At 34.5% G+C, this 25,397-nt stretch overlaps 1 protein-coding gene and 1 long non-coding RNA gene across 3 annotated transcripts in view; both read left to right on the plus strand.

Moving 5' to 3' along the window:
* The first annotated feature begins 6,947 nt into the window (after positions 1–6,947).
* LOC128546119 (cysteine and tyrosine-rich protein 1-like) overlaps positions 6,948–25,397 on the plus strand; it is a 33,448-nt gene continuing 14,998 nt past the window's right edge. Inside the window, exons 1-2 of one of the 2 annotated variants that reach the window (XM_045305533.2) lie at positions 6,948–8,720; positions 9,077–9,204. In XM_045305533.2, the coding sequence (XP_045161468.2) occupies positions 8,614–8,720; positions 9,077–9,204 (235 nt within the window). In that variant the 5' untranslated portion in view covers positions 6,948–8,613. Of the gene's footprint in view, positions 8,721–9,076; positions 9,205–20,335; positions 20,705–25,397 lie in introns of those variants that run through there. The other variant, XR_008366974.1, reaches the window with a different exon arrangement.
* LOC128548364 (uncharacterized) lies at positions 20,713–23,257 on the plus strand. Its single transcript, XR_008366975.1, has 2 exons — positions 20,713–20,991; positions 21,788–23,257. It is a non-coding gene; the product is annotated as an uncharacterized LOC128548364 (long non-coding RNA).

A 25,397-nucleotide genomic window follows, 5' to 3' on the forward strand; every position in this document is an offset into this window, starting at 1 on the left:
ACCCATGGCCGTCCCCATTGTTTGAATGTAATTATCACCATTGAACTGAAAATGGTTATTCTTAAGTGCAAGTTCAATAAGTTTACAAATACTGTCTACGGACACACTAGTATCAGACAGACTCTTGTCCATATTTAAGAAAAATCTGCAGGCTTCAATACCCTCATCATGTGGAATATTCGTATATAGAGAGGTTACATCCAAAGTCACCAAATAACTGTTGGATGATAAACTGCAGTACTTAAGTTTTGAAAGGAAATCCATAGTATCTTTGACATACGAAGGTAATGATTGCATATGCGGTTGCAATACATATTTTAGATATTTAGATATGTTATCAGTAGGGGAATTGCATGCAGATACTATGGGCCTACCTGGATATCCTAATGGCAAAGAATTATCTTTACATTTATGTAGTTTGGGTAAAATGTAAAACTGGGGTATACGTATTTTTTCGGGAAAGGTGTCAAATTCCTCTTTCAAAAATTCTTCACATTCGGATATTTCATCCATACATTCACATACATTTCATTTCACTGTTTCAGCAATATTTCCAACAAGTTTTTCGTAATACTGGTCATTGTTGGGATGGACCAACAGCGCCACGCCTTAAAGATAATCATGTAAATTCATAGTTTATCATACCGCTCATGCTTACTGGCAGGGATCCTGACAGTGTCTAAAATTGCAACTTGGAGCAGCCCCGGATATTTTAAAGAATATAAGCATTTTTCGTATAGAGTCCTATGTAACTTTACCCTGGAAGGTGTGTGCTTCTGTAGCTCGATCGCTTTGGCAGGATACTTGACCCGTTCTCATTCATATTTCGAACCATGTGCAAAACTGTTATTATTATTTATTTGTTTATTTAAGTAATATCCTATATAATGTGAAAATTACATAGACAATACTCAAACATTCAGGATATACTGGTTTTTCTTGTTGTTTTTGTTTTTAAAATCTTCGTCAATGTTTAATTTAATGCATGACTTCTGCATCCGCATTTTAAGTTTTTTTTTTGATAAATGTGTAGATTAATTTGTACTTTTGTCGTAACTCTAATTATATTAATTTAGATCAATTAATGAACAGTAAATGCAAAAAAAAGAACTTGTTAAATTGACAATATTTTGACTCTTTTATCTAATGTCAAATAGTCTTTCTCTTTGAAAGTAATAATACCTTTTTGTATAGTAATTCCTATTATATGAAATTGTAAGTTCTGTTTGTTTATAAACAAGTTTAGTTACTTGTTTGTTATGGTGTTATTGTTCTGATTACATGTTTGTAATAATCCATGACCTAAACAAAATCTTGAATCTTGAATCTACTCACACATTGCAAATATTTCAAGTTTTCTCACGCGAAACGAACTTTTTTTATTTATATTGGTATGTTTGTAGAAAACGAGCGCTCGGTCGTTGCCGTAGAAACTTGCATGAACAATAGATTTGATGAGTATAACGACGCACCGACACAAATTAATTAAAGCCAGCTAGATGGCTTCCTCACATGATATGTACAACAGGATCTCTTTTGAAGAGTATCGCAACTTCGAGTTTGTGGCAAACTGATTCCCCTGAAGTGATGCTCTAAGTCTAAAACATTCAATTAGTATACATGTATATTAAATATAAATCATTGGTTAGATTTTTTGTACTAGTAATAAATACTTAAACTGTGTTTAGCTATACATGCATTTTGTGTTTAAATTGTTCATATTTTCAAATGTAAAACTCGGATCTAGTGAACCTTTGAGATATTATATATGGTCTGTAGCTTGTATCCGCTCGTATCGTTGTATGTTCGAAACCCCGCACGAGGTGTCTATTTTTACTAAGAGTAAGCCACCAAGCTGCCTGTGTGAGCATTCATGGCTTCATCCAAGTATCAGTTCATTGCTAAGGTTATGTCCGAAGGAGGCACCCGGGGTCTTCCTCCCAAATTTAAACACTGTTAAGGACTATGCTATTTCGACAATGCAAAATTCGTATGTAAAACTGAGATTGTCGTAACAACGCGAGAAATGCACGGGGATCAAAAAGAAACTAATAATTATAAGAAAATGTATCTCCGAATAAATTATAAAGTATCAATGACACTCAAAAACATGTCCCAACAGTGCACTAGAAGAAAATGCATAGAAATTTTCGGGGTAAGTATTTGGTACCGTAAGTCTCTCATATATATACAATATATATATTCTTCAATCAAGGATATGTCAGTGTAAATGAGCTGAGCGTTAGCTTTCTAAGAAAACGCCGTTAAACTATGTTACACGAATCACACGTGCACCGCTCTTTTACAAAACTGTTTTCGCCATGTTTTCTTCAGTGAACGAAACAAAAGGAGTATTTTACCTTAGATTTCCTTATTGTAGAGTGCGATTGACTTTCTAATCTAAATAAAACATCACTTTTTTATAACATCCCACTGTCCGATCTTTCTGATCACTTAACGATCACTCACAATTACAAAATAAAACCAACGTGTCATCAAAATTATCACTTTACACGGCTTTATGGACATCACGGCCTACTAACATTAAATTTGTAATCATGCGCCAACCAAACAAATGATGAAAGATCGGTACTTTTTCAAAGACATGTTTTATTTCCTGTAATTTTCTGATATTCTAACCTTCAAACAACCGAATTGTATGCACAGAAATAACGAAACATTTATGCAATATAGCTTTTAGTATAAATTTTGGATCTATCTTTTTCCAGCCCAACAACAGACATGTATATGTCACAAACCCGGTCTGTCCTCGAAATCAGTGTCAAAGGTTACTAGAACATAAATACAATAAATAAACAACCGCTTACTATGTTCTTGTAAGTCCTGTAAGATGAAATGGCTCGTGTTTATACATTCATATATATTCCGTATCGGGAACATTGACAATCACAAGTCGATCCTTACCACGAACATGAAAACAGTTATTTTATGCCTTTGTTTACATTTCAAAAGTAACTATTCACATATACGTTCAAGAACGTAAATTTCGTGCTTTCCGACCCACATGGTGTGTAAACTTCTGTATTTAAAAGTATGGTGTATTTGGCAAACCATTTGTAACTTCCGACGTGGTAAATGTCATTGTCAGTTATGTTTACGAAATTTAATTGAATATTTATGTTTTATACTTGCAAAAGAAAAACTTGATGGTCATGGTCGCTGGCTTCGAATTCCTCGCCCATCACCGACGTGGGATCAAAAACCCACTTGAGGTGTGAAACTTTTCACGTAAGGAAGCCATCCAACTGAGGTAAGTGTCTCGATCTAGGTACTAGTCTGAGCCTCAAAAAATGTCTGGAGGGACCCCTGGAGCCTTTCACCACCAACAAAACCTGGGAAAAGTTCATTGTGTCATTTCGGTGTTACTCACAATCAAACAAAATAAACATTGTTCCCGGTTTTTGTTTGTTTGTTTTATATAAATGAATATGCAAAAAGGGTTTGTTCACGAGGGGTTATGCTTTAATCTTACAGGTAAAACAAATATATTCCTATTGTATAAAGGGTTAAGGTAAATATATATGTATATGTGTGTGTACTCGTGGAATTAAATGTTAAGTGTAAAAAGTATATATTCGCAGTTCAAATCATCCATGCTAAATAATACGTACGATATGTTTGCTTTCTCACTGTCTAACATGTTCGAAATGATTTATTCGATTTTTATCATAGAGTTCTAGTTTATTTTTCACCTTAAATTAAAGCAAACGTGTTCAATATAATTTTAAACAAACTCTGAAGTTTAGTAGGTTGTAGCATTCTCTAGGTCAATGGTATTTTTATTACCTTCTGTAGTCAGTCATTATCTATTGTGAAAAAAAAAACTCTTTTTAACCAAAGTGGAAAAATTCAGGTACTTGAAAATGCAGCTTTCTAAAGTTAGAATTCTCTATGTCATTTGTCAGACATACCTTGTAAATAAATAATATTATTACAAAATTAATACTGCTATTTCTTTTGTTGCATTTTGCGGATTTATGATAAAGTTATTTATGTGCATCTGTTCACAACGAAGCACTGACCCTGAGGACTATGTATGGGAAATATAAGAGTGAACTAAGTGTTGACTGAAAAGGGCAAACATTTATTTTGCCGAGCAATACCTTAACAAATATATATTTTCACATATCTGGGCGAAAAATACCGCTTAACAAATATATATTTTCACATATCTGGGCGAAAAATACCGCCATTGCAAAACAATACATTAAAAAAATATATACATTTTCACATGTCTGGGCAGAAAATACCGCCGAAAAATACCTTAAGAAAGTTATATTTTCACATATCTGGGCGAAACATACCGTCCTTAACAAATAGATATGTTCTCATATCTGAATGGAGTAACAGTCCAATACCATAACAAATATATATATTCACATATTAGGGCGGATATAACCGCCGAAAGCATATCAAGAAATGTAGATGAATTTGCATATTAAGAGAAATCTTTCAAAATTAGAAAATTGTCACTTGAAAGAGGAGGCGGAATGGCATGTGGTGGTAAGATAAAACCAGAAATTAGCCAAAATAAAATTAAAGAAAGAAGCGTGCTATTCACTCTTGAATGCTGACGAAGAAGGAAGATGCCGTTTCACGCTTGGTTCAACGGTATAAAAGGAATTCATTGATTGGCTTTTACCGTAGTATATAAATTAACATATTTCAGAATAGGACCGATTTGCTCCAAATGTACAACAATGACATAAATAATTTTATCTACCGAAAAAATTCATATATATCTGAGCAGTACAATTCCTATAAATGAGCACTACGTAAGCACTCAGGCCCCTATCGCACACCATACCTATAGTTCGGACTTCTTTAATGTGTAAAGGCATGTGCACAAAAATGACAAATTTTGCCAACACCTGGTAAATTGTAATGTGTTTTTTAGAAAAGTAATAAACGGAAATAGAAAAATAGCTCTCAGCTCATTTACACGGATAGTTTAGCTTTATTATGTATGTTATAGTTTTTCGCAGTTATGCACGATGACATAGAATACTTACCCCGAAAATTGTGACACGAACATACTGGTAACTTTTCCCACTTTACTTTTTAAATTAAAGTAAGAGTTCAGCACTTCATGGTTTTGATGTATTGTCACATTGGAATAACGTTTGTTTTACAGTAACTTCGAAATTAATCAGAAATAATATCATGTACCCCACCCACCTAATTCATAATTTCAAAATAGCATAGGCCTTAAAAGCTGGATGTTGCAAGTTTACTTTAATTTATCATCTTATACTAAAATTTCCAATCATTTCAGGGTTTACCTGCATATTTTCTATGGCATTAATACACTTGCTTTACTTTCATTGTTCGAATGTGAAACCTTTATACGTTCAATTAAAATAAATGAAATATTTGAAATAATTAATATAATGTTATCGACACCAGTTGTTATGACCGCACTCGCTTTTCGAGGTTTGTTCACTTTTGCGCTATTGTTTACAATAATATTGATTCCACTGATGAAAATTGATCATCATGAGAACTGCAAACTGCACATATATGTTATACAGAAAAAACACTGTCAGTAAGACCAGCTTTCATCTGTAAAATTGCTTGTTTGTAAGCAGTGTCTGATTTAGAAAGAAATATATAAATAGATGTATCGTTCGTCCGAATGTGTTGCCACTGGCCCTTCCTGGGCAGTGCCCAATGTGTTCCTTTATCCCGCTGTCAGTTTATGTACTTATGCGTGCGTGCAAGCGTGCGTGTGTGCGTACGCGTTTCTATTTGTGGCAGGCCTATTTGGCGATCTGTGTCTTGCTGTGTTCTATGCTTCCAGGAAATCTACACTTACCTTTTATGTTTTTCTATATTCACGATTACTAAAAAAAAACAAAATCAGTCTGATATTTCGAAAAACGAAAAGATTAACTTTAAATAGCCACCTAACCTCTTTATTAATTTTCACGGTGCCGAATTTGTACGCACAGGTGTATAGGCGTATGCTCAGGTACGTCCCTGAAGGCTGACTTTTCAGGGACAAATCCTCTTTTGAAAATATAAACTTAGTTTTTCGCGTTTGAGCTTCTTTTTGTTGTCATAAACACCAGTTGGCAATACCTGCAATTAAGAAATTTGAGCTCGTGATTGCATCAGTTTAATTGAATTGCGCAACTATAATATGCAAATGAAAAGCATATAATATCCTAGTTACGTTAAACTTATTTTCGTGAGATCAGTTTTACCAAATTAAATACCTTATCGGCAGGAGTTGTATAGAATACAGGAAGTAGAAATTGTTTAGGCAACCATTGGTGCATATTAATGGTTTTGGCGGGACGTAACTTAAATCTTTACGTGTAGGTATCGCACAATATTAAACGCGTTTTCGGAACTTTTTTTTTTGCAAACAATCGTTTGAATGTTAAGGTCCATGGGTTTGATATTATAAATGTGTTTTTATCGTTTTTGGTATTTGTGAAAATTTTATTATCATCTGGAGGCATGTCACATTGTCACTTCCATCATGAACTTTAGAATAGCTTTAGCAATTCTAACATTCAAGTTTTGAATTGAAGTTGCATAATAATTCTCTAATCCTAGCATTGCAGAACAGAACAGAACAGAACAGAACATACATTTTATTTAGGATTTAAACTGCAACGCGTGTCAGCGTTTCAAATTTGTTTTCACTACGAAAAACTCAAATGCATGTCAAATGCCGCTTTGAAAAGATCTTGATTTTTGAAACAAATGTTTTGATGATTTGAAATAAAATCTTTTTAAGAAGAAAATCCGGTGAAAAACTCCCTTATTTCCCGCTGTTCAATAAATGTCTTCATCTAGTTATATAGCTAATGTATCTTAACTACATTCTCAGGGTAGTAGACTGTTCAAATGTGCATGGGATTTTTATGTGTAATTAGTTTTATTGTATCTTTTCAGGTCATGCGTAAGTAAAGATGTTAACTTCCAGTACAGAACTTCCAGTACAGATCACGCTACAGTAATCAAAGTATGGTATAAATTCGTGAACATTGTCTGAACAGATCGCGCTACAGTAGTTGGGGCATTGTATAAATTCGTGAACATTACATTAATAGGTCGCGCTACACTAACCAAAGTATGGTAAAAATTTGTCCACATTGCCTGAACAGGTCCCGCTACATTATCAAAGTACGGTATAAATTTGTGAACATTTTCTGAACAGATCGCGCTACAATAGTTTGAGTATTGTATAAATTCGTGAACATTACATTTATAGGTCCCGCTACACTAATGAAAGTATGGACAGATCGCCGTACGGTAATCAAAATACGGTATAAATTTGTGAACATTGCCTGAACAGATCAAAGTATGGTATAAATTTTCGAACATTACCATACTTTAGTGGCTAGTAATTCTGGACTTCTAGTAATTTAGTCTTCAAAGCAATATCATCTTACATTTTGTTTTACATTATCAGTCATATAGATCTATATTATTGTCCATAAATATGTCTATACATAAGTACCTCTAATGTAACTATGTATATAATCGCTTGGACATTTTTATTGAGGGAAACTAAATATAGCATGTACGTAAAGGAGAGACACAGGTGAAATAAATGACAAAAAATTAAACGTCATTAAGATAAAGAGGGAAACAGTAAATATCCTACTGACTTTTTAAAGTAGATCTACGATACATTATTGCACACTTGAATGACACGAAGTATAATGTTCTTGATTACGATTTGGTCCATATTTTGAAAAAATAAATAATAGAACCATTGTTTTACATATAGATTGAACAACATATAAAACATGTATCATTCTCTACAAAACGATTGTCCATATAATGATATGTGCATTTAATTCCGGAAAAGGAAGTTGCAAAAAAGCGTTACACTTAGTGACAGTTTTACGCCATTTTCTCAGAACTGTTACATATCTTCGTCTTGATGCATTTGCAGTTATTTTCCAGTGCTGAAATTATAAATAGCTTGGTTGAACATATTTTACTCCAAGTGTTTGTTTTTTATTTCTTAAAAAAAAATGATATTCTTTTTTAAAAGGGAGACAACTTTTGTTAATTTTTTAAGTATCCAGTATCGTACGTGTCAATACGTTAAAATATGTATTGGACAGGTAGATTGTTTGTTATTTAAATATGTCGTACTTTTACCAAATATTTCTGTGGCTGGATGATTTACTACTAAACCTTAAGCTTCGTATGTCATGTATTATCTGAAAATGGAAAAAAATTGGAGTCTTCTTTTTCCCTAAAGTTCTGCCATTAAAGTGCCTTTAAAGAGTCTGTTTCTTTCACTACTGCAGTTTATGCAGTGTAGGAAAGTACACGACACGGATACTTTTTACTGTATTTTAGTGTGTGCAGATCTTTCTGTATTTTTAAGTAAACAGAAAAATTTGGATTCTTCTTTTTCCTGAAAGTTCTGCCATATGCCTTTAGAGAGTCTGTTTCTTTCACTACTGCAGTTTATGCAGTGTAGGAAAGTACACGACACGGATACTTTTTACTGTATTTTAGTGTGTGCAGATCTTTCTGTATATTTTAAGTAAACAGAACAAAACAGATATCAAATTGATATATGTTCTAAAATTATACGATAACAATTCTACGATTTTAATGTTATATTTTCTTTGTAGAGAATACGAGTGTTACTACAGTGATGGAAGAACCCTTTACTGTGAAAGCTGTTGCGAATACGAGTGTTGCGAAGGTGGGGACGGACTGTGAGTATGACTACGAAAAAACCGTTGAGGTCTAAAAAAATAATTTCTTGCTTGACAGTTTTTGTTAATGAAAATATATCTTATTGTAAGCTTTAAGTCATTAGCAGAATAGCCTTACAGTGTTGCGTGCAATTCATGTAGCCAGTTTAGAACAGCCACATCATCAAACGCACATATATGCTTAATAAATAACCATACAAAAATATAGTGTTGGGCATCTGTTGTTTTCTTCTATGTGGCATGAACTGTGTCAGTGTGAGTAAACAAAAAATAATAATAATAAAAAGCAACAACAACGTACAGGACACCAATAACAAGAAAAAATCATATTACAATTTTAATTCTGCATTGTTCAGGTCTGGTGGTGCCATTGCAGGGATTGTAGTAGGTACTATAATTCTCTTGGCTCTGAAAGTCTGCTGTATCTGTGCCCGAGTGAGGAGGTATCAACGATGTACAAGAACAACTATTGTCACTGTCCCAAGTAAGTAAACAACACTTTCAAACAGTAATATTTTTTACCGTCAAGTAACCGATACAGTGGCGGTAATTTGACCAGTGTTTTCTGGAATCCATACACGGGTGAACATGTTCTACGAAGTAATCGACAAGGCCAATACACGTATCAGAAGTGGAAATAACTGTTTAGTAGTTTCTTTAAATAACGTGTCGGGTCTTCCATGAAATCGTCATTGAGAACATTATTTGGTTTGCAGATAGAACTCACGACCTCTTGCCTTATGTGCACGAGCGGGCAGCGGCCTATTTAATCTCTACATTTCATATATGTGTGCAAGTATCGCTGAAGAATATTTTGTTTATCTCAACTTCCTTTCGTATTGTGGTTTAGATGGATATTAATGTGTCAGATAGGTTCAGAACACAAACTAATACATTGACTAAAGAATCAGGGGACGCTGAAGAACAGAAAACAATGTGAATGTATATTTTGAAAATTTCACACTACCTTTATTTAATAGATATAATGCAAATGCAATACACGGGAAAGTTTTGAATTCTCAAACATACTAGATTGCGAATAGTAGTGAAAATCAAAGATAATTCTCTTACATCTTACTAACACTAGTATCTAAATAAACATCATGTTGATAAAAATTGACACAACGAAACTCAGTTGTCTCTTCGTTCTGTCCCGTATTTTTTTGTTTGATATTACAGAAAGACGTCAAAAACACGGAATTCAAGTTGACAATATGGAGGCTTTGTTACAAACCTTCCAAAACATCTTTTTAGTTTTAAGTAGTGTTTTCGGCAGATTACAATCTTTCAGTTTTCAACCGCTTTACAAACAAAAGTAATGGGCGCTTCCAATTCGGACAGAATAATAATTTCTTTGAAAACTATATGGAATTAAATGCTAAGAAACCTTTTTTGAAGTCATTAAAATTTAATAACTTCGGTATACTAACATAAATTATAAATACGTTTCCTTTTTTAAATGTAAAACGTTTACTTGCCATTAAATTTACATAAATACACACTTTGTCGAGTGTAACGAAAAATAATAATTTGAAAATATTTTGAACATGTGTGATTTTACAGGATCTGTTTTGTAACTAATCAACACCATGTCGGCTACGACCAAACAAGAATCCCCACAATTCATCACCAAACCCTAATCAAGCAAGGAACGTGAACCAGACTGGATACGACCAACAAGTGCCCAATTTCGAGCCAAATCCCTCCACCGCCGAATGAGAGTGTAACTAAACAAACACAGAAATGAACTGGATTGTGCAGAGAGATAGCAAGAAAAAAAGAACTTATCACTGTAAAGCCTGTCTAAAAATGACCACCTATAAATCGAAGAAATCAGTGACTTTTTAAGGCCAGGTGGTCTCTGTGTACATGTGACTTCTAACACAGGTTTTGACTGTATATTGCTAGTAGGTTAGATAATTCATTGACAAAGTAAAACAATTTGTGAACAAAAGAAGGAAAATGATGTACATATAAATGTGTATTTTTTAATGAGCAGTATGAAATTTACACTTCCCTAACAAAAAATCATTAAATTTTGTCACCTTCTTACAATCGAGATACGGGTATAGTGCGCATAAACTATAAATCGTTCATATTTTATTGCATTTTCTTCGACAACTCATTCATACATAAAGAACACTTGAAATATTTATACTGCAGAAACAGTACGAGTATAAATGTTACGTTTTCTTACATTTATTTACTTTAACACTAGATCGTTAGGCAAATATAGAAATTTACGTAGCTGCAATTATATCTTATCGTCACCGTTCGTTTGCATTTATTACTTGAAAAAAAACTTGTTCATAGATGTGTTTCATATTCAGAATGTAAACGACAGCATAGTAAAAGTGATATTCTAATTCAACATTTTTGTGTACAAATTTTACTAATTCTATCATTTCCGCTGACTCTGTTACAAATTTTCATCAAAAAAGAAATGTTTAATTATAATGTTTATTTGAACAAAACATATACAGTTACTTAAACCCCAAAGAGTTCTTGTTTCATTTCAAATTATAAAATAAAGCGAATTAATTGTCCATCATATCTAATTAAATATCTAAATTACTTTACTGACCTTTTGTATTATTCTATACTTTATCTGCTCAATGTAAAGAGTTCTTACAAAACATGTTTTTGGGTTGTTGTTATTTTTTTTGTAAAACAAAACATAACAAAGCGTTTTAAAGTTTAAGTTTTCAGTCATTACTTTTTGGTTGTACATATCTCATCTACCAGTTAACTGTAGGTAATTTGCACATCTCTTCTACACTTACCGTACATGGTTATTGGCCGCCAAGTCCCGTGGGTCGGGAAGCACGTAGAGGTATAAAAGGTAGAGTAGGAAGTTAATATAGAAGTGACTCCGTAGCGTTACCAGAGCTTTTGTAAAAATGTTTTTCTACCTCTGGGGACTGGACTTTTAAAAATTTAAGGACGCTAATTAAATTTAGAATTAAGGAAAAATCCTATTAACCGTAAGATATCTTACACTCCAACACAAGAGACACATCCGCTGATTTAGTCTAGGCCGTAGTGTTTATGGTCCGCCTTTACCCTGCAAAAATTCCTTAAATGGACTGGCCCATCATTCAAATTAGTCAGTACAACTTCTTATTCAAAGGGGTATTCACTGAAAATTTACTGACTGAATAGTGAACAGTGCAGACCATGATCAGTCTGCACTAGTGGCAAAGGCAAAACCACTTGCGCTAGCAGGCTAACGTATAAAACAGGTCAACAAAATATGCTAACTGAAATCAGTGTTATGTAGAGACATTTTAAGGAAACAAAACAGGTAATAAATTTAAAAAGTTGAATCTTAACGTGTAAATAGTAAAAACAAATCTATATGAAGATCTCTTTGAAGCACAGAACGCCCCTTCGAAAAATAACTGCTGATAGTTAAATTGTGTCTGTTGATGAATTGTTATAAATATCCCCCTAGCACCGCCTAAGCGGAACACTGTAATTTAAAAACACGGTGAATGATGTAAACGAACCTAAAGGACCAGCCATAATCACCCAAAAGTTCATGTATGGGCGACTTCTGAAAAACCATCAGACGGTAACACTGTTTAAAAATACTGGGTGTTGTAATAGTTTTAACATTTTTTGTTAGCAAGCAAAATTTATAAAAATCGGTTTAACTGAGTCTATTCATAGGTGGTAATGTGCGCATCCATAACGGCGGCCCTAGCAAAAGACATAAGAATGAAAGATGATCCCAGAGTCTAACCTAATAATAATAATGAATGTACTTGTTCTCTTTTACGACAGTCACATGGCACTTAAGTCTGCTGTTTTGAAAGTCAAGTCGTTATTCATACTTGACTTTACATATTTTTAAGCCCAAAGATTCCACAGACTTGTTTTACTTTACAGATCGAGAGAAAATTTTACCCTTCAAATCCTTCATTATTTTTCATCTTTTCAGTAAAAGTCACTTAACGTTTGATTATTAACCTTTAGCCTGCTGGCGGCAAGTGTTTCTGCCTTTGCGACCAGGCTGATCTTGGTCCCGCACTGTTCGCTATTCAGTCAGTAAAATTTTTAGTGAACCCCTTCAAATAATAAATGGTACTTGACCAAATTGAATGAAAGACCATTCCATTATTATAATAGCAGGGGCGTACCTGGACGATTTTCAACTGTACGCCAGATAGACGACCAGCATAACTATGAGCCAAACAGAGATGATGCGAGTACGGGGTAGGAGAGAGAGAGAGAGAGAGAGAGAGAGAGAGAGTCCCGATTGGATTGTGTAAGGGTATTCTAGTTTGTGTTGTTATCGGTTTTGAAATCATCGCAATGTTTAATTTTCATGCATGACTTCTGCATCCGCATTTTGACAGTTTTTTTTATAAATGCGTCTACCCATAAATTGCGAATGTATCCGATTTTATCAAATGAACATTGATATATCTTTCTCACACGAAAGTAAACTTTTCCTAGAAAATGTAAACCACATCTAATTTTTGCAAACGAAAAATTCAAACTGCGTAAATTGCTTTAATATTTCGGATCCGGATCTAGATTGAATTACACTTCGATATTGATGTTATATTAAGTGCTTTTTTTGTTCTCCCTTTGCATGCTTTGAATACCAATGTTTTATCCGGGCCTCTATGGCCGAGTGGTTAAGGTCACTAACTTGACATAGATGTTTGGGGTTTGAGCCTCACTCGGGCGTTATTCTTCTACGAAAAAAACCATCCAGCTGGCTTACGGAAGGTCGTTGGTTCCGTTGCAAGGAGAACCTGGGGGAAAAACTAGGACCAGCTTTCATCAATAAAATTGTTTCTTTATATAATTTAGAATGAAAACAAATATCGAAGTTGTTACCACTGCCCGTTCCTGGGCAGTGCCAATAGTGTTCTTTTTGCCACCACTGTCTGTTTGTGTGCGTGCGTGCATGTGTGCGTCTGTGTTTCTATTTAAATAGAAAAAGTGGAAACTTCACAGGTCGCTCAACACGACAAAAACGAAAATATTGCAGGATCGCTTTGATTGAGCCTGTTCATGGACGGTAGTGGAAATGCATGCTACCGTCCACGCCCTCTAGCCCCGGGTGAGCAGAACTCAACATTTACACATGCTAAAAGTAAAAAAAGCAATTTAGAGACATCCGCAGAAGGCGGGCCTATTTGGCGATGTGTGGCTCTGGCTGTAGTTGCTGTGCCTTATGCTTGCAAAGAATATACCCTTACCCTTCGAAGATAATTACAGGAACAAATAAATCTATTCCAAAAATGAATATGATAAATCTCTTGCAGATGATATTGTTAAACGAAGAACTTGAAACAGCCGCCTAACTCCCTTTAGGCTTTAAATTTCATTGCATTTTTTCCACACTTTTTCATTTCCCCGGTGTCGAATTTAATTGTACGCACAGGCGTATCGGCGTATGCCCAGCTACGCCCCTGTAATAGGTATTTAGCAGGTTAAAGCTTCAGCACCATGCCGACGGCTTATAGAACCACTCTAGAGTCCGTTTCCTGGTAGAAGATAACGACAACAAGCCCTCTACAGGAATCGACCTCGCGAAATTTTAAAATGTGAGACTGACGCCACTTGGACACTATATCCTTAGGACGGCCAGCACATATTTATGCAATCTCGCCAGGCATATGTATGTTTTTGACAACACAGAAAATGACGTCACTCGACCTTCAGCTATTTCCGGAAGTAAATAAAATGAAAGTAGAAATGCTAAACTTGAAAACGAAAGCCGCATTTTTTTTTGCTATTGGGGAGCCAATTTTCAGCACTTTATTACGAATTGAAATTACCTGGGCTTTAGTACAGCATGTCAGCTTTTAATCTTTGAAAAATATTTGGCTCTGGATAAACAGAAATCCCACGGGTTTCCCTAACGGACCAAGGGTAAAATTGATAATTTTGGAACTTCATCAAATCGCTCAAAATGTCATTTTTTTATGTTTTCTGAGGTCAGTATATGCCTCAATGTAAGATATAAACCATATTTGAGAGCTGCAGACCTAGACATTTCGAAATATTTTCAAAATGGCCTAGGGTTTTGTGTAATAAATGTTGTTTCTACGGAAGCGTGAAAGGGCCATCAGACGCTAATACGTTTTAGTACGTTAAGGCTGCAGAAAGGATATACAGATTTCCTAAAATGCATTTTAGTTTAGCCATTTTTGTCTCAAACGTCAGTTTTCGTACAGACGTGTTAAAAATGTCGAAAAAGCACTGATTTTTAGATAAAAAATGATTTCTGTAATAGGCCTAACCTTAGGACGGCCAGCACATATTTTTGCTATCTCGCCAGGCATATGTATGTTTTTGACAACACAGAGAATGACGTCACTCGACCTTCAGCTATTTCCGGAAGTAAATAAAATGAAAGTAGAAATGCTAAACTTGAAAACGAAAGCCGCATTTTGATTCGTAGATAGTCAGGGGTCACGCGCAGAGGTCACCCCGTCTAAATGTATGCGCGTGGACTTCTTCTTTTTTTCTCTTTTTTTTTTGCTATTGGGGAGCCAATTTTCAGCACTTTATTACGAATTGAAATTACCTGGGCTTTAGTACAGCATGTCAGCTTTTAATCTATGAAAACATATTTGAGCTCTGGATAAACAGAAATCCCACAGGGGTCCGTAACGGACCAAGGGTACGTTGATAATTTTGGAACTTCATCAAATCGCTCAAAATGTCATTTTTGATGTTGTCTGAGAGTGTCAGTATATGCCTCAGATGTAAGATATAACCGTATTTGAGAGCTGCAGACCTAGCCATTTCAGAAATATTTTCAAAATATGTTTCGTGTAATAAATGTTGTTTCTACGGAAGCGTGAAAGGGCCATCAGACGCTAATACGTTTTAGTACGTTAAGGCTGCGGAAAGGATATAGGGTTTTCTTTCTTGTAGAATGTAAAAAATAACATTTATGAAATCAAAACCACGTCCAGAAATAATTGCGATACAATATGACTTACACTCTCGAAGTTACACTTAATGAAAAATATATAAAACCCTGTACATGGCCATGATCAGAAAATGACAAAAATGTTTCTACAACTTCTTTGTCCTGCCTCCTCGTCATTTTCTGAAATTTCAATCATGACATTGTTTGATTTGTCTTTATCTACGATTTCTGGCTCCAAATACACCATGCTGTCTCCAAGTTGTTCAGATACGCCATCAACCAACATATCTGGCATGGTGCTTGATTAAGGAAATAATTGGAAAAGCATGTATTTTTGTGAATTAATCTTCAAAGGTGTCATTTTTGTTGAAAATCATTAATATTTTTGAAATTCGATCAAATTTTACATCTATCATTCTTGCAAAAATACGCTACTAGTATTATCAAAAGTTTTATGCTTGTATTTCAAAGTGTCACTACATTTCGTTTGTGTGGAAATCTTCTCACCAAGGGCGTGAATCTTCACCGTGAATAAAACGAAAAACTTCTCAGGTACAGTATAATGGAAAACAGAAGTATCATCCAATTTGGAAGTCAAAATGTTGAAACTGGAAACGATTTCGTGCAGTATCTTATACAATTCATTTGTAGTACACTACGTATAACAACTTACACAGTGTCTTCGAGAAACATATACACAAAACAAGGAAGAATAACGTAAAAAACAGAATTTGGAAAGCTTACAGGCACTGAATAAAAATGGAAATGTTCTCTTTGAATAGTGCGACGATGGTTGCTTTTTTAAAGTACAAAGTTTAGCGATACTTAATTTCGCAAATTATTGTAACACACATTTTCACATGCCATTAACACAGGAGTATTATATACATCCAGAACAAAGTTACCATAGATACAATGGGTACACACAATGATATATTCTACTTTCACCATTCGAGATTCACAAATTTATGCCCATCCAATGAATAAAGAGAAAATTAGAGTGAAAAGAGAAGGACACACACAAACTGTAAGTCGATTTTTCGCAGCTCAATCAATAGTCTGTTAAATTGTAACTGTGCACACTGGTTACATCTATTACTGCACTTTACTGGTTTGCATTTACGATTAAACGCTTTGAAACTCACAAATATATGGTGCTCGTTTGAATAAGGAGAAAAAATAAGCAAAAAGAAAAGGAAGCACACAAAATGTATGTGTGTATAAAACTGGCTGACTTTTCACAGCTCAGTCAATAGAAAAGGTATAGTTATCCACAAAGTGTGCTCGCATCAGCTAAATTGCAAGTGCGCACACTGTTTATATCGTAATATTTTGCATTTTCAATTAAACGCTTGCAAGCCTGTGATTCACGCCAGTGGTTTTGAAATGGTACAATTGAAGGCGGTTTAAAACTTATCTGTTTAATCATATCGGGTGTTTGAACGAGTATGTGAAAAGTCGACAATAAAAATTAAAACCAGCGATCGACTGTATATTATATAATATTTGTACATTTTAGAATCTGACCTAGACTTACTTAATTTTGAAAATTAGGATTTAATGATGAAATGTATCTGTCATAATAATATGTGTTGCATTGTTTTGTAGATGTCCACCAAGTTTTTATATTGATTGATTTTATTGAAACTTTTTTTTCAGTGGTTACTATCACATGATTTATAGAAACGTATAGACTGGTTTACTGATCTTTTAGAAACTTAAAGTGTTCGTTACCCCAAAAACTCGAGCTGTGTTTATGAGTGTTCAAACTTTTCAGATTATTTAAAGGGAGGACCAAGATGGCAATGTATCGCTCACCTGAATTTCAGAGTTTAAACAAGCTGGAAAGTGTGCAACTTTGGAAGAGGATCATAATATGCTCCAGACGTCGAAAGTTCCAGAGGCAGTAGAAGTTGATAATTACGATAGTGTGACAGATGACAAACAGTTCAAACACTACATGGTTCTACTACTACTATTGGATGGAAACTACACACACAGACAACTGGAGCAGGCTGGGGTTTTTTTTGGAAGGTATTTTTTTAAAATGGCTACAGATCTCGACCAAGTTTGATGGAGACGCATCCTGCTGTGCATGAGAAGAAGTTGTTTAAAGATATTTGTATATTTAGCTGTAGAATCCCCTTAAAGGATGCTGAATTCCCCAATATGAACAAGTTTGGTAGAGGACCTAACGATGATGCTAGAGACCAAGCTTAGTAAAGATCCATCCAGGGGTTCATAAACTGAAGTCGTTTAAAGGCAATTCTATTTTTTGGCTCTAGTTTAAAGGTACCGGGTGCCCCTATTCGAATAAATCTGGGACTTATGCTACAGACCAAGTTTGATGAAGATCTATCAAGCAGTCCATGAGAAGATATCCTTTCTAGGTATTTCTATGTTTAGCCCTAGTTGCCCAAAAGGGGCCAAGTGCCACTATTTGAACACAATTGGGGGGGGGGGGGGGGGGTGGAGGGGGAGGACTTTATAGTGATGTTACATACTAAATTTGATGACGATCTATAAATTGGTTCATGAGAAGAAGTCATTTAAAGGTATTTCTTTTTTTAGGTCTAGTGGCTTCTAAAGGGGCCAAGCTCCCCATTTGAATATGTTTGGGGGAAAACCTTATAATGATGCTACAGTTCAAGTTTGAGGAAGATCCGTCAGGCAGTTCAAGAGTAGAAGTCATTTACAGGTATTTCTAATTTTAGGCCTTTCGGTCCCTAAAAGGGGTCAAGTGCTCCCGTTTGAACAAGTTATCCTTTCCGCACCTTTTAACTTAATAATACGTATTAGCGTCTGATGGCCCTTTCATGCTTCCGTACAATCAACATTTATTACACGAAATTCATTTCTAGATCTGCAGCTCTCAAATAAGGAAATACTTTACCTTACGCTTTCAGACAACATCAAAAAGGACCTTTTGAACTATTTGACGAAGTTCCAAAAATCTCTATATACCCTTGATCCGTTACGGACCCCTGTTGGATTTGTGTTTATTCCGAGTTCAACTATTTTTTCCTAGATGAAAAGCTGACATGTCGTGCTAAAGCCCAGGTATTTTCAAATCGTTAGAAATTGCTGAAAATTGACTTCCCATTATCAAATTAAAAAAAAAACGAAGTACATATACATTTAGACGAGGTGACCCCTGCGCGTGACCCCTGACTATCGACCAATGCAAATGCGTCTTTCATTTTCAAGTTTAGCCTGTCTACTTTCATTTTCTTTACTTTCGGAAAATAGCTGAATGTCGAGTGACGTCATTTTCTGTGTTGTCAAAAACATACCTATGCCTGGCGAGATTGTATGAAAATGTGCCCGGTGTCCTAAGGATATGGAGCATCTAAAAATGGTGAAATGCCCCAATTTGAACAAGTTTTGGAGAGGACCTCGTAATGATGCTTAATCAAGTTTGATGAAGATTCATCAGCGGTTAATGAGAAGAAATCATTTAAATGTCTTTTTTTTCTATTTTAACTCTAAAACATTTGAACAAACTTGATAAAGGACTACGGCTTGATCCTACTGACCAAGATTGAAGTAATTTTGACCATAAATTTCAGAGTAGATGTTACCTGAAGACAAGTGTGGACGGACGGACGACGGACTGCGAGCGATCACAATAGCTCATCCACAGCACTTTGTGCTCAGGGAGCTAAAATAGAAATACAGATAAAAAACAACATTATTAATCCGGTGGCCATTTATTTTTGGCATATTTACTTTTCATCATACCCCATTTTTCTTGATAAAAAATGAGAGGAAGTCATTGATGTATTGTATCGGTGATAACGGAGGACGGGTAGGTTAACATCGATCAGTCCTATGCAACTACACAAAGATAACTATGAAAACATATAATGCAAAGCTTCTGAAATTACATACATTTTAGCAGAACAAGTTCGTAGGGATTAAGCGTGATTATATAATACAAAAAATATCACACGTCGGTTACGCCAGTGTATTTAACTTGAAACAAGATATAAATTCTATTGAAGAAAACTTATGCTTGAGCGCATTTTAACACACCGATATTCTTAATCTACTGTTTGATTTACCTTTTCCGTAACAAGGGTTTTCTCCTGATTTCTCTTATCTTTGGCTTTAAAGTTAACATTATTAAAGGTATTTGGAAATGTCAAAATATTCAACTACCTCCCTCGGAGACCTTTAGAATGATATATAGTTTATATCTAGATCTTAAAAAAACCGGTTATAGTTAAGATGTATCAAACTGTAGTTTTTGTAAGACGGAAATACATATATTCACACTTTATATATACATGCACTATTTTTTTACTTTGGTTGAATAATAATGATTCAGAATAGAACATCCCTAACTTTTAAGCGATTTTTAACTTCCCTTACACATTCAATTCATAATTACCTGTTTGGTAAACACAAAGCAAAGTCATACCAGGAAGTCCACAATACTCAGAAATGTCATTCAATCTAAAATTGATATCCAGATGTTGTCCTGATCGAAGACAGGTCTCGTTTTGCGTGTGTGCTATATCCGTTCAAAATATAAAGTTGAGCACGAATGAATTCTACTTTTACGCAATGAAGTGTTTGTTTTCTCGATCTATGAAATCAACACGCGATGGTAATTCACATAATGATTTGAAGGGTGAGCGGGGAGGGATATGCTGTTTATTTCGGAGATGGGGGATAGAGCGTAACAAGATCGTGTTTGAATCTCACTGAGAGCGACATAAGACAAAAATCTTCGCAAACCCGTACTCGTGCGCTTCCTGAAAAAAAAATCCAGAAAGTAGGGTCATTGAAAGTATTTTACTTAAATTTTAAGCGTTCTTTCTTCAGCTAGTGTGAAACAAATAAGTTTGAAATAAGTATTACGACGTAACTGTAATATGCACATTAAATTTATTATGAGATCGTATCGATCATAAATTTCAAAAGCCTGAGTGTGTTCGTCAAATAAAGGAGTAGACATTTTAAAACAGGAAGTTTTCTTGTCGGGCGCGTGGTTGCGGATAAATCTTAAAACTGTTGAACTGAACAGCGATGAAAATGCTTGCTTCTTTTGGAATACTACTCTTTATTCTGAAGACATGTGAGTATAAATAGACCTTTACAACGGACACGTAGATGTAAATGTAAAGGTAGACGTACTAGGTACTTTGGTCAAAACACGGGGGATTTCTCAAAACATAAATTTCGGAACAAGTCAGCTTCAAAAAAAACAGCGGCTTCAAATAAAGTCACAAAATCGGTCTTAATATAAGCATGTTATATACCATGTTTGGCGGATAATATGTTCACGGTGAGGATGCGTACACCGGATATTGCCATTTAGTGATAAGGTATTTTCCGAAAACGTGTTTATTTTTCGTCAACATGGTAAGTAAAACACCTATTTACTATCGTATTATACTACTATAGAAGAAAAGAGCATTGTTTTTAATAACTAGATACTGTGTATATGCTCTCACAAGCGTAAAATGAGTCAATCTTATGAAGAAACGCTAAAATTTGTGATAAAATGGCAACTTTATCATCTGATAAATGCAGGTCGAGGACACATTTCTCCCGATACCGTCACTTATTGTCTTGTGATAAAAATTCTGAATGGTATGATTTATTTAGCTGCATACAAAGAAAACATGTACAAAATTTCAGCTTTGTAAATGTTCAAATGACGGAGAAATCGATGATAAATGAGCGTTGATGGTGTACTGTGTATTGACTTGTATCACATTTTACTGTACTGTGTATTGTTTACATTATCGCTGAGTTTCCTACAATTAATCTTGCAAAATGTACATTATAATTTCCTTTTCAAAGTACAAAACAGTAATTTCTTTAGCTCTGAAGATACATGATGTTTTACATTGATATTTATAGCGTTTACTCTGTTGTAATTCACGTAATAATCTCTAAACGTAACTCTCAGTCACCATAGTGCAACAGAGGGTAATATTTTTTTTTTGTTATGCTTACCAGTTGTAAATGTATTTATATTTTCTATTCTTCCATTGAGCATTGTTTAAGTTGATATTACACGAATTATCTCAAAAACAGTTAAAGGTATATTTTAAACTTTTGCATTGGGACGCCACTAAGACTTACTCTCAATATCTAGCAGAAAGCCCGGCCCTACTAATAAATACTATATTGTGATTTTTTTTCGTTGCAGATCCAACTTGTTTATGTGTGTTTATGGCTGGCTCGACGAACGAATTTAAGGCCATTGTATGTCATTTTCTTGAACACCACCCAAATGACGAGAATATTATAGTACGCTAACGACCAAAACCGCAAAAAAATGTAAATTACAAGATAGCACCAGACATATGCGGAGAGAAAAAAAAGAAAAAATACTGTTGATTCAGAAAATATTAACATACTTGTTTCAAAAAGGAACCCTCTTACAAAAGGGACCAATTTGCAACAGAAAGAAACCTTTGATTTGGGCAAATGGTGAGGAGCCTGTTCACTGACGGCAGTGGAAATGTATACTTCCTACCACGCCATCTAGCAGAACTCAACATTTACACAATGCTATCAGTACAAAAATATAAGCTAGAAACACATACACGGCGGTGTACATGGAACTTTCAATGTTACACAGAGTGCAATTCCATGGACAGACAAGGTTTTCAGAGAGTATTGTTATACAGTCTATGAAAGAATGTGACAAAATAGATGGATGAATAAATAGCCTGTAATCAGTTTGTTTGCCAAGAAACGTTTTCTTTAACTGATTTTATAGTTTCCTATATTTCTTGACGTCGCAAAATGTTTCATCGACAACTTGGTTAATATGAGGTATAGTGAAGACTGCAAGTTGTTTTGAAGAGCAGGCTTATAATGATTCTTCCAATGATTTTACAACTGCTTGCATAACAGAGACCGCATTTCTGACGCTAAATTAAGAGGAAAGAGAATGCAAGACAGACAAATACTTATTGACATTAAAAGAAGCAGCTAGTTACTGCATAAATGTGATGAGTGTACATTACTTCCACATAAGATTGGGCATTGATACTGAAATAGGTTCTGTTGTGACAGATTTATCTTACCAAACATTATTTCACAAGTAATATTGTAAAAGCCATGTTTTACTTTGATAAAGAACAAAAAGTCATGTACATTGAAATATTTATTAAACAAAGTTGAAACGTAAACACAAATTCATAAAATATCAAAGATAATAATAAGATAGTAGAAGAACTCCGTAAGATTTGTCTTTCGTTCCTTTCCACCAACTGTACTTGTAATGTTAGTATATAAATATAGTTATGTATATTGTTGGGAATAGATATGTTTAAACCAAAGATCATAAACATTTGACATTCAACAGTTTGAATACATGAAAAAAATCGAAATGATCTTCAGGTCAGTTCCCAGTCATTTGTTATAGTTCGAAGTTGACCTTGACAATAAATATACTATTTTGGTCAAAGGGAAGTTGATCACATAAAAGTGATAACGAACTGCTTGCAAAGAAATGACATATATCTTGCAAATGAAGTGTGCAAAAACTATTTCAAGAATAACACATGGCACTGTTTCCTCCTACTTTTAACACAAATTGCTCAGTGCATATGACACCCATTTTGTTTCGTATGAAGCAAGTGGTGAGCTTATTACCTTTCAGAACAATGCATTTAAACCAATAAAAATAGCTTTAACTATATTATTTTAAGAAAATTTCAAGTGAAACTAGTTCGAAGGTTCTACGTCAAATGAGTCTCAGGTTATTGAGGAGAAACCACATTAAAAGTTCAAAGCCCCTACGATATTGACCTTTGAACTATAGTGACACCATAATCGATAAAGGTCGTCTATTGACCAAGGTTTATGTCTCTTTGTAGTATGAAGGCGAAAGGATAACACATTTTCATGTTTGCTCTTCTTATAAGGGGGGACCTTTTCCACACTTGTCGTCATCATATCCTGTGTAACATTATTATAAAACTTTACGGCTGAACTTGCGGCTGCGTCATTGCTTGGCAATGGCTAGTCTTTAGACAGTTTCTCGGAGTCACTATTGGCATGCCGCTGTAATTGTAAGTTGTTATATCAGTGTTCAAACTGGTGCTTGTTATTTTCGCTGTGAAGTCTAATGTCATCTGCAAACAGAAAAAGACATTCCATCATTTGGGCCAATGGAATTACATGCCTTGTCTATCTAATTACTATAAATGTTGAAAATATGCACGTTTTTCAATATCAATACTCAGTACACCAAACTGCAATACACAGTACACATATTACTTTGAAAACTCAATACACAGTACACCATCGGCGCTCATTTATCACCGATTTCTCCGTGATTTGAACATTTACAAAGCTGAAATTTTGCACATTTTTTCTTTGTATATAACTAAATAAATCTTACGATTCAAATTTTCCATACAATGCAAATAGGTTATGGTATCGGGACAAATGTGTTTACGGCATGCATTTATCAAATGATAAAATTGTCTTTTTATCACAAACTTTAGCATTTCTACTTAAGATTGACTCATTTTTCGCTTGTGAGATCATATACACAGTATCTAGTTATGAAAAGTAATGCTCTTTTCTTCTGTAGTAGTAAAATACAATAGTAAATCGGGGTTTTACTTACCTTGTTGACGAAAAATAATCACGTTTTTGGAAAATACCTTATCACTTAATGGCAGTATCCGGTGTACGCATCCTCACCGTGATGTCATTACAAGCTAAAGTTGTTGGCCGAAAACTGGTTTTCATCTATTTTAGTAACCGTGTAGTTGAAATTACATCAAGCGGCCCCAAATACTAGAAAGCTTCGTGGTAATATTTCAATATTATTGAGAGGTATTGTACTGAATTTATTTCTCTGTTTTAAATTTTACTAATTTATTGTTTATATCATACCATGGTTATATTAAACTGTGTTCAAGTCAACTTTATTGAATAACCTTCTTGCTTGCTATATACAGACTTTAGTGAAAATTTGTCAATTCGAACTTATGCTAAAGACTGAAAACATTTTGCTCTGCTTTCCGATCCAATTATTGAGCGATTTTTCTCTATCTTTTGTGTGATATTTTGACCTTGAAAGCATTTACCCTAATGCCATCAACACTGCCAAAACAAAGATAAGTTCCGATCGGGATTTTAACCACAACTCTTCAAAATACCTAAATGTAAATGTGCTCTAGACCAGCACGTTAGATCAGTGCATACAGTGGAGTTTCTCAAGTATAGCACATTTAGTAATGAACTTTCTTGCTGCAAACACAATTCGGGTCTTGGTTTTTCATTCTAACAGAAATTCATTGAGAGGACACATTTGAAAGAAATATTTTTAGCAATAGTGATATTGACATTGAATCTAGCGCCCAAAGCACATTCTCAAGCTAGGTCTCCAAACAAATTTGCTATATACTACTTAGCGTGAAAGTTTGCCAATCTGAAAAGTTGTTGACCAGAACAGCCTTACCCCAAGCATGTAATAACCAGGCGTTTTCTATAATTATTTCTGTACTATTGTACGACATGCAACTTTACTGGGATAAACAAAGTTTCATTAAAGCGCATTTTAATATATAATTATATAAAAATGATTAAAATTATTGCAGTGCAAGAAAGGGTATAAAATCAAAGTTGAGATATTGGTACCATTTTTAACTATGACTGTTTCACTAATGACGTCACAAGATTTGATGAAAAGTACATAGTGCATAGTAGTACTGTTTTCCTAAACTTAACGGATTGATTCCAAAAAGACATGCCTGGACTGCAATTCATGAAAATTTTGGACTGGTTTGCTA

This window comes from Mercenaria mercenaria, chromosome 14 (genome assembly GCF_021730395.1).
Source record: "Mercenaria mercenaria strain notata chromosome 14, MADL_Memer_1, whole genome shotgun sequence".
NCBI classification, from domain to species: Eukaryota; Metazoa; Mollusca; class Bivalvia; order Venerida; family Veneridae; genus Mercenaria; species Mercenaria mercenaria.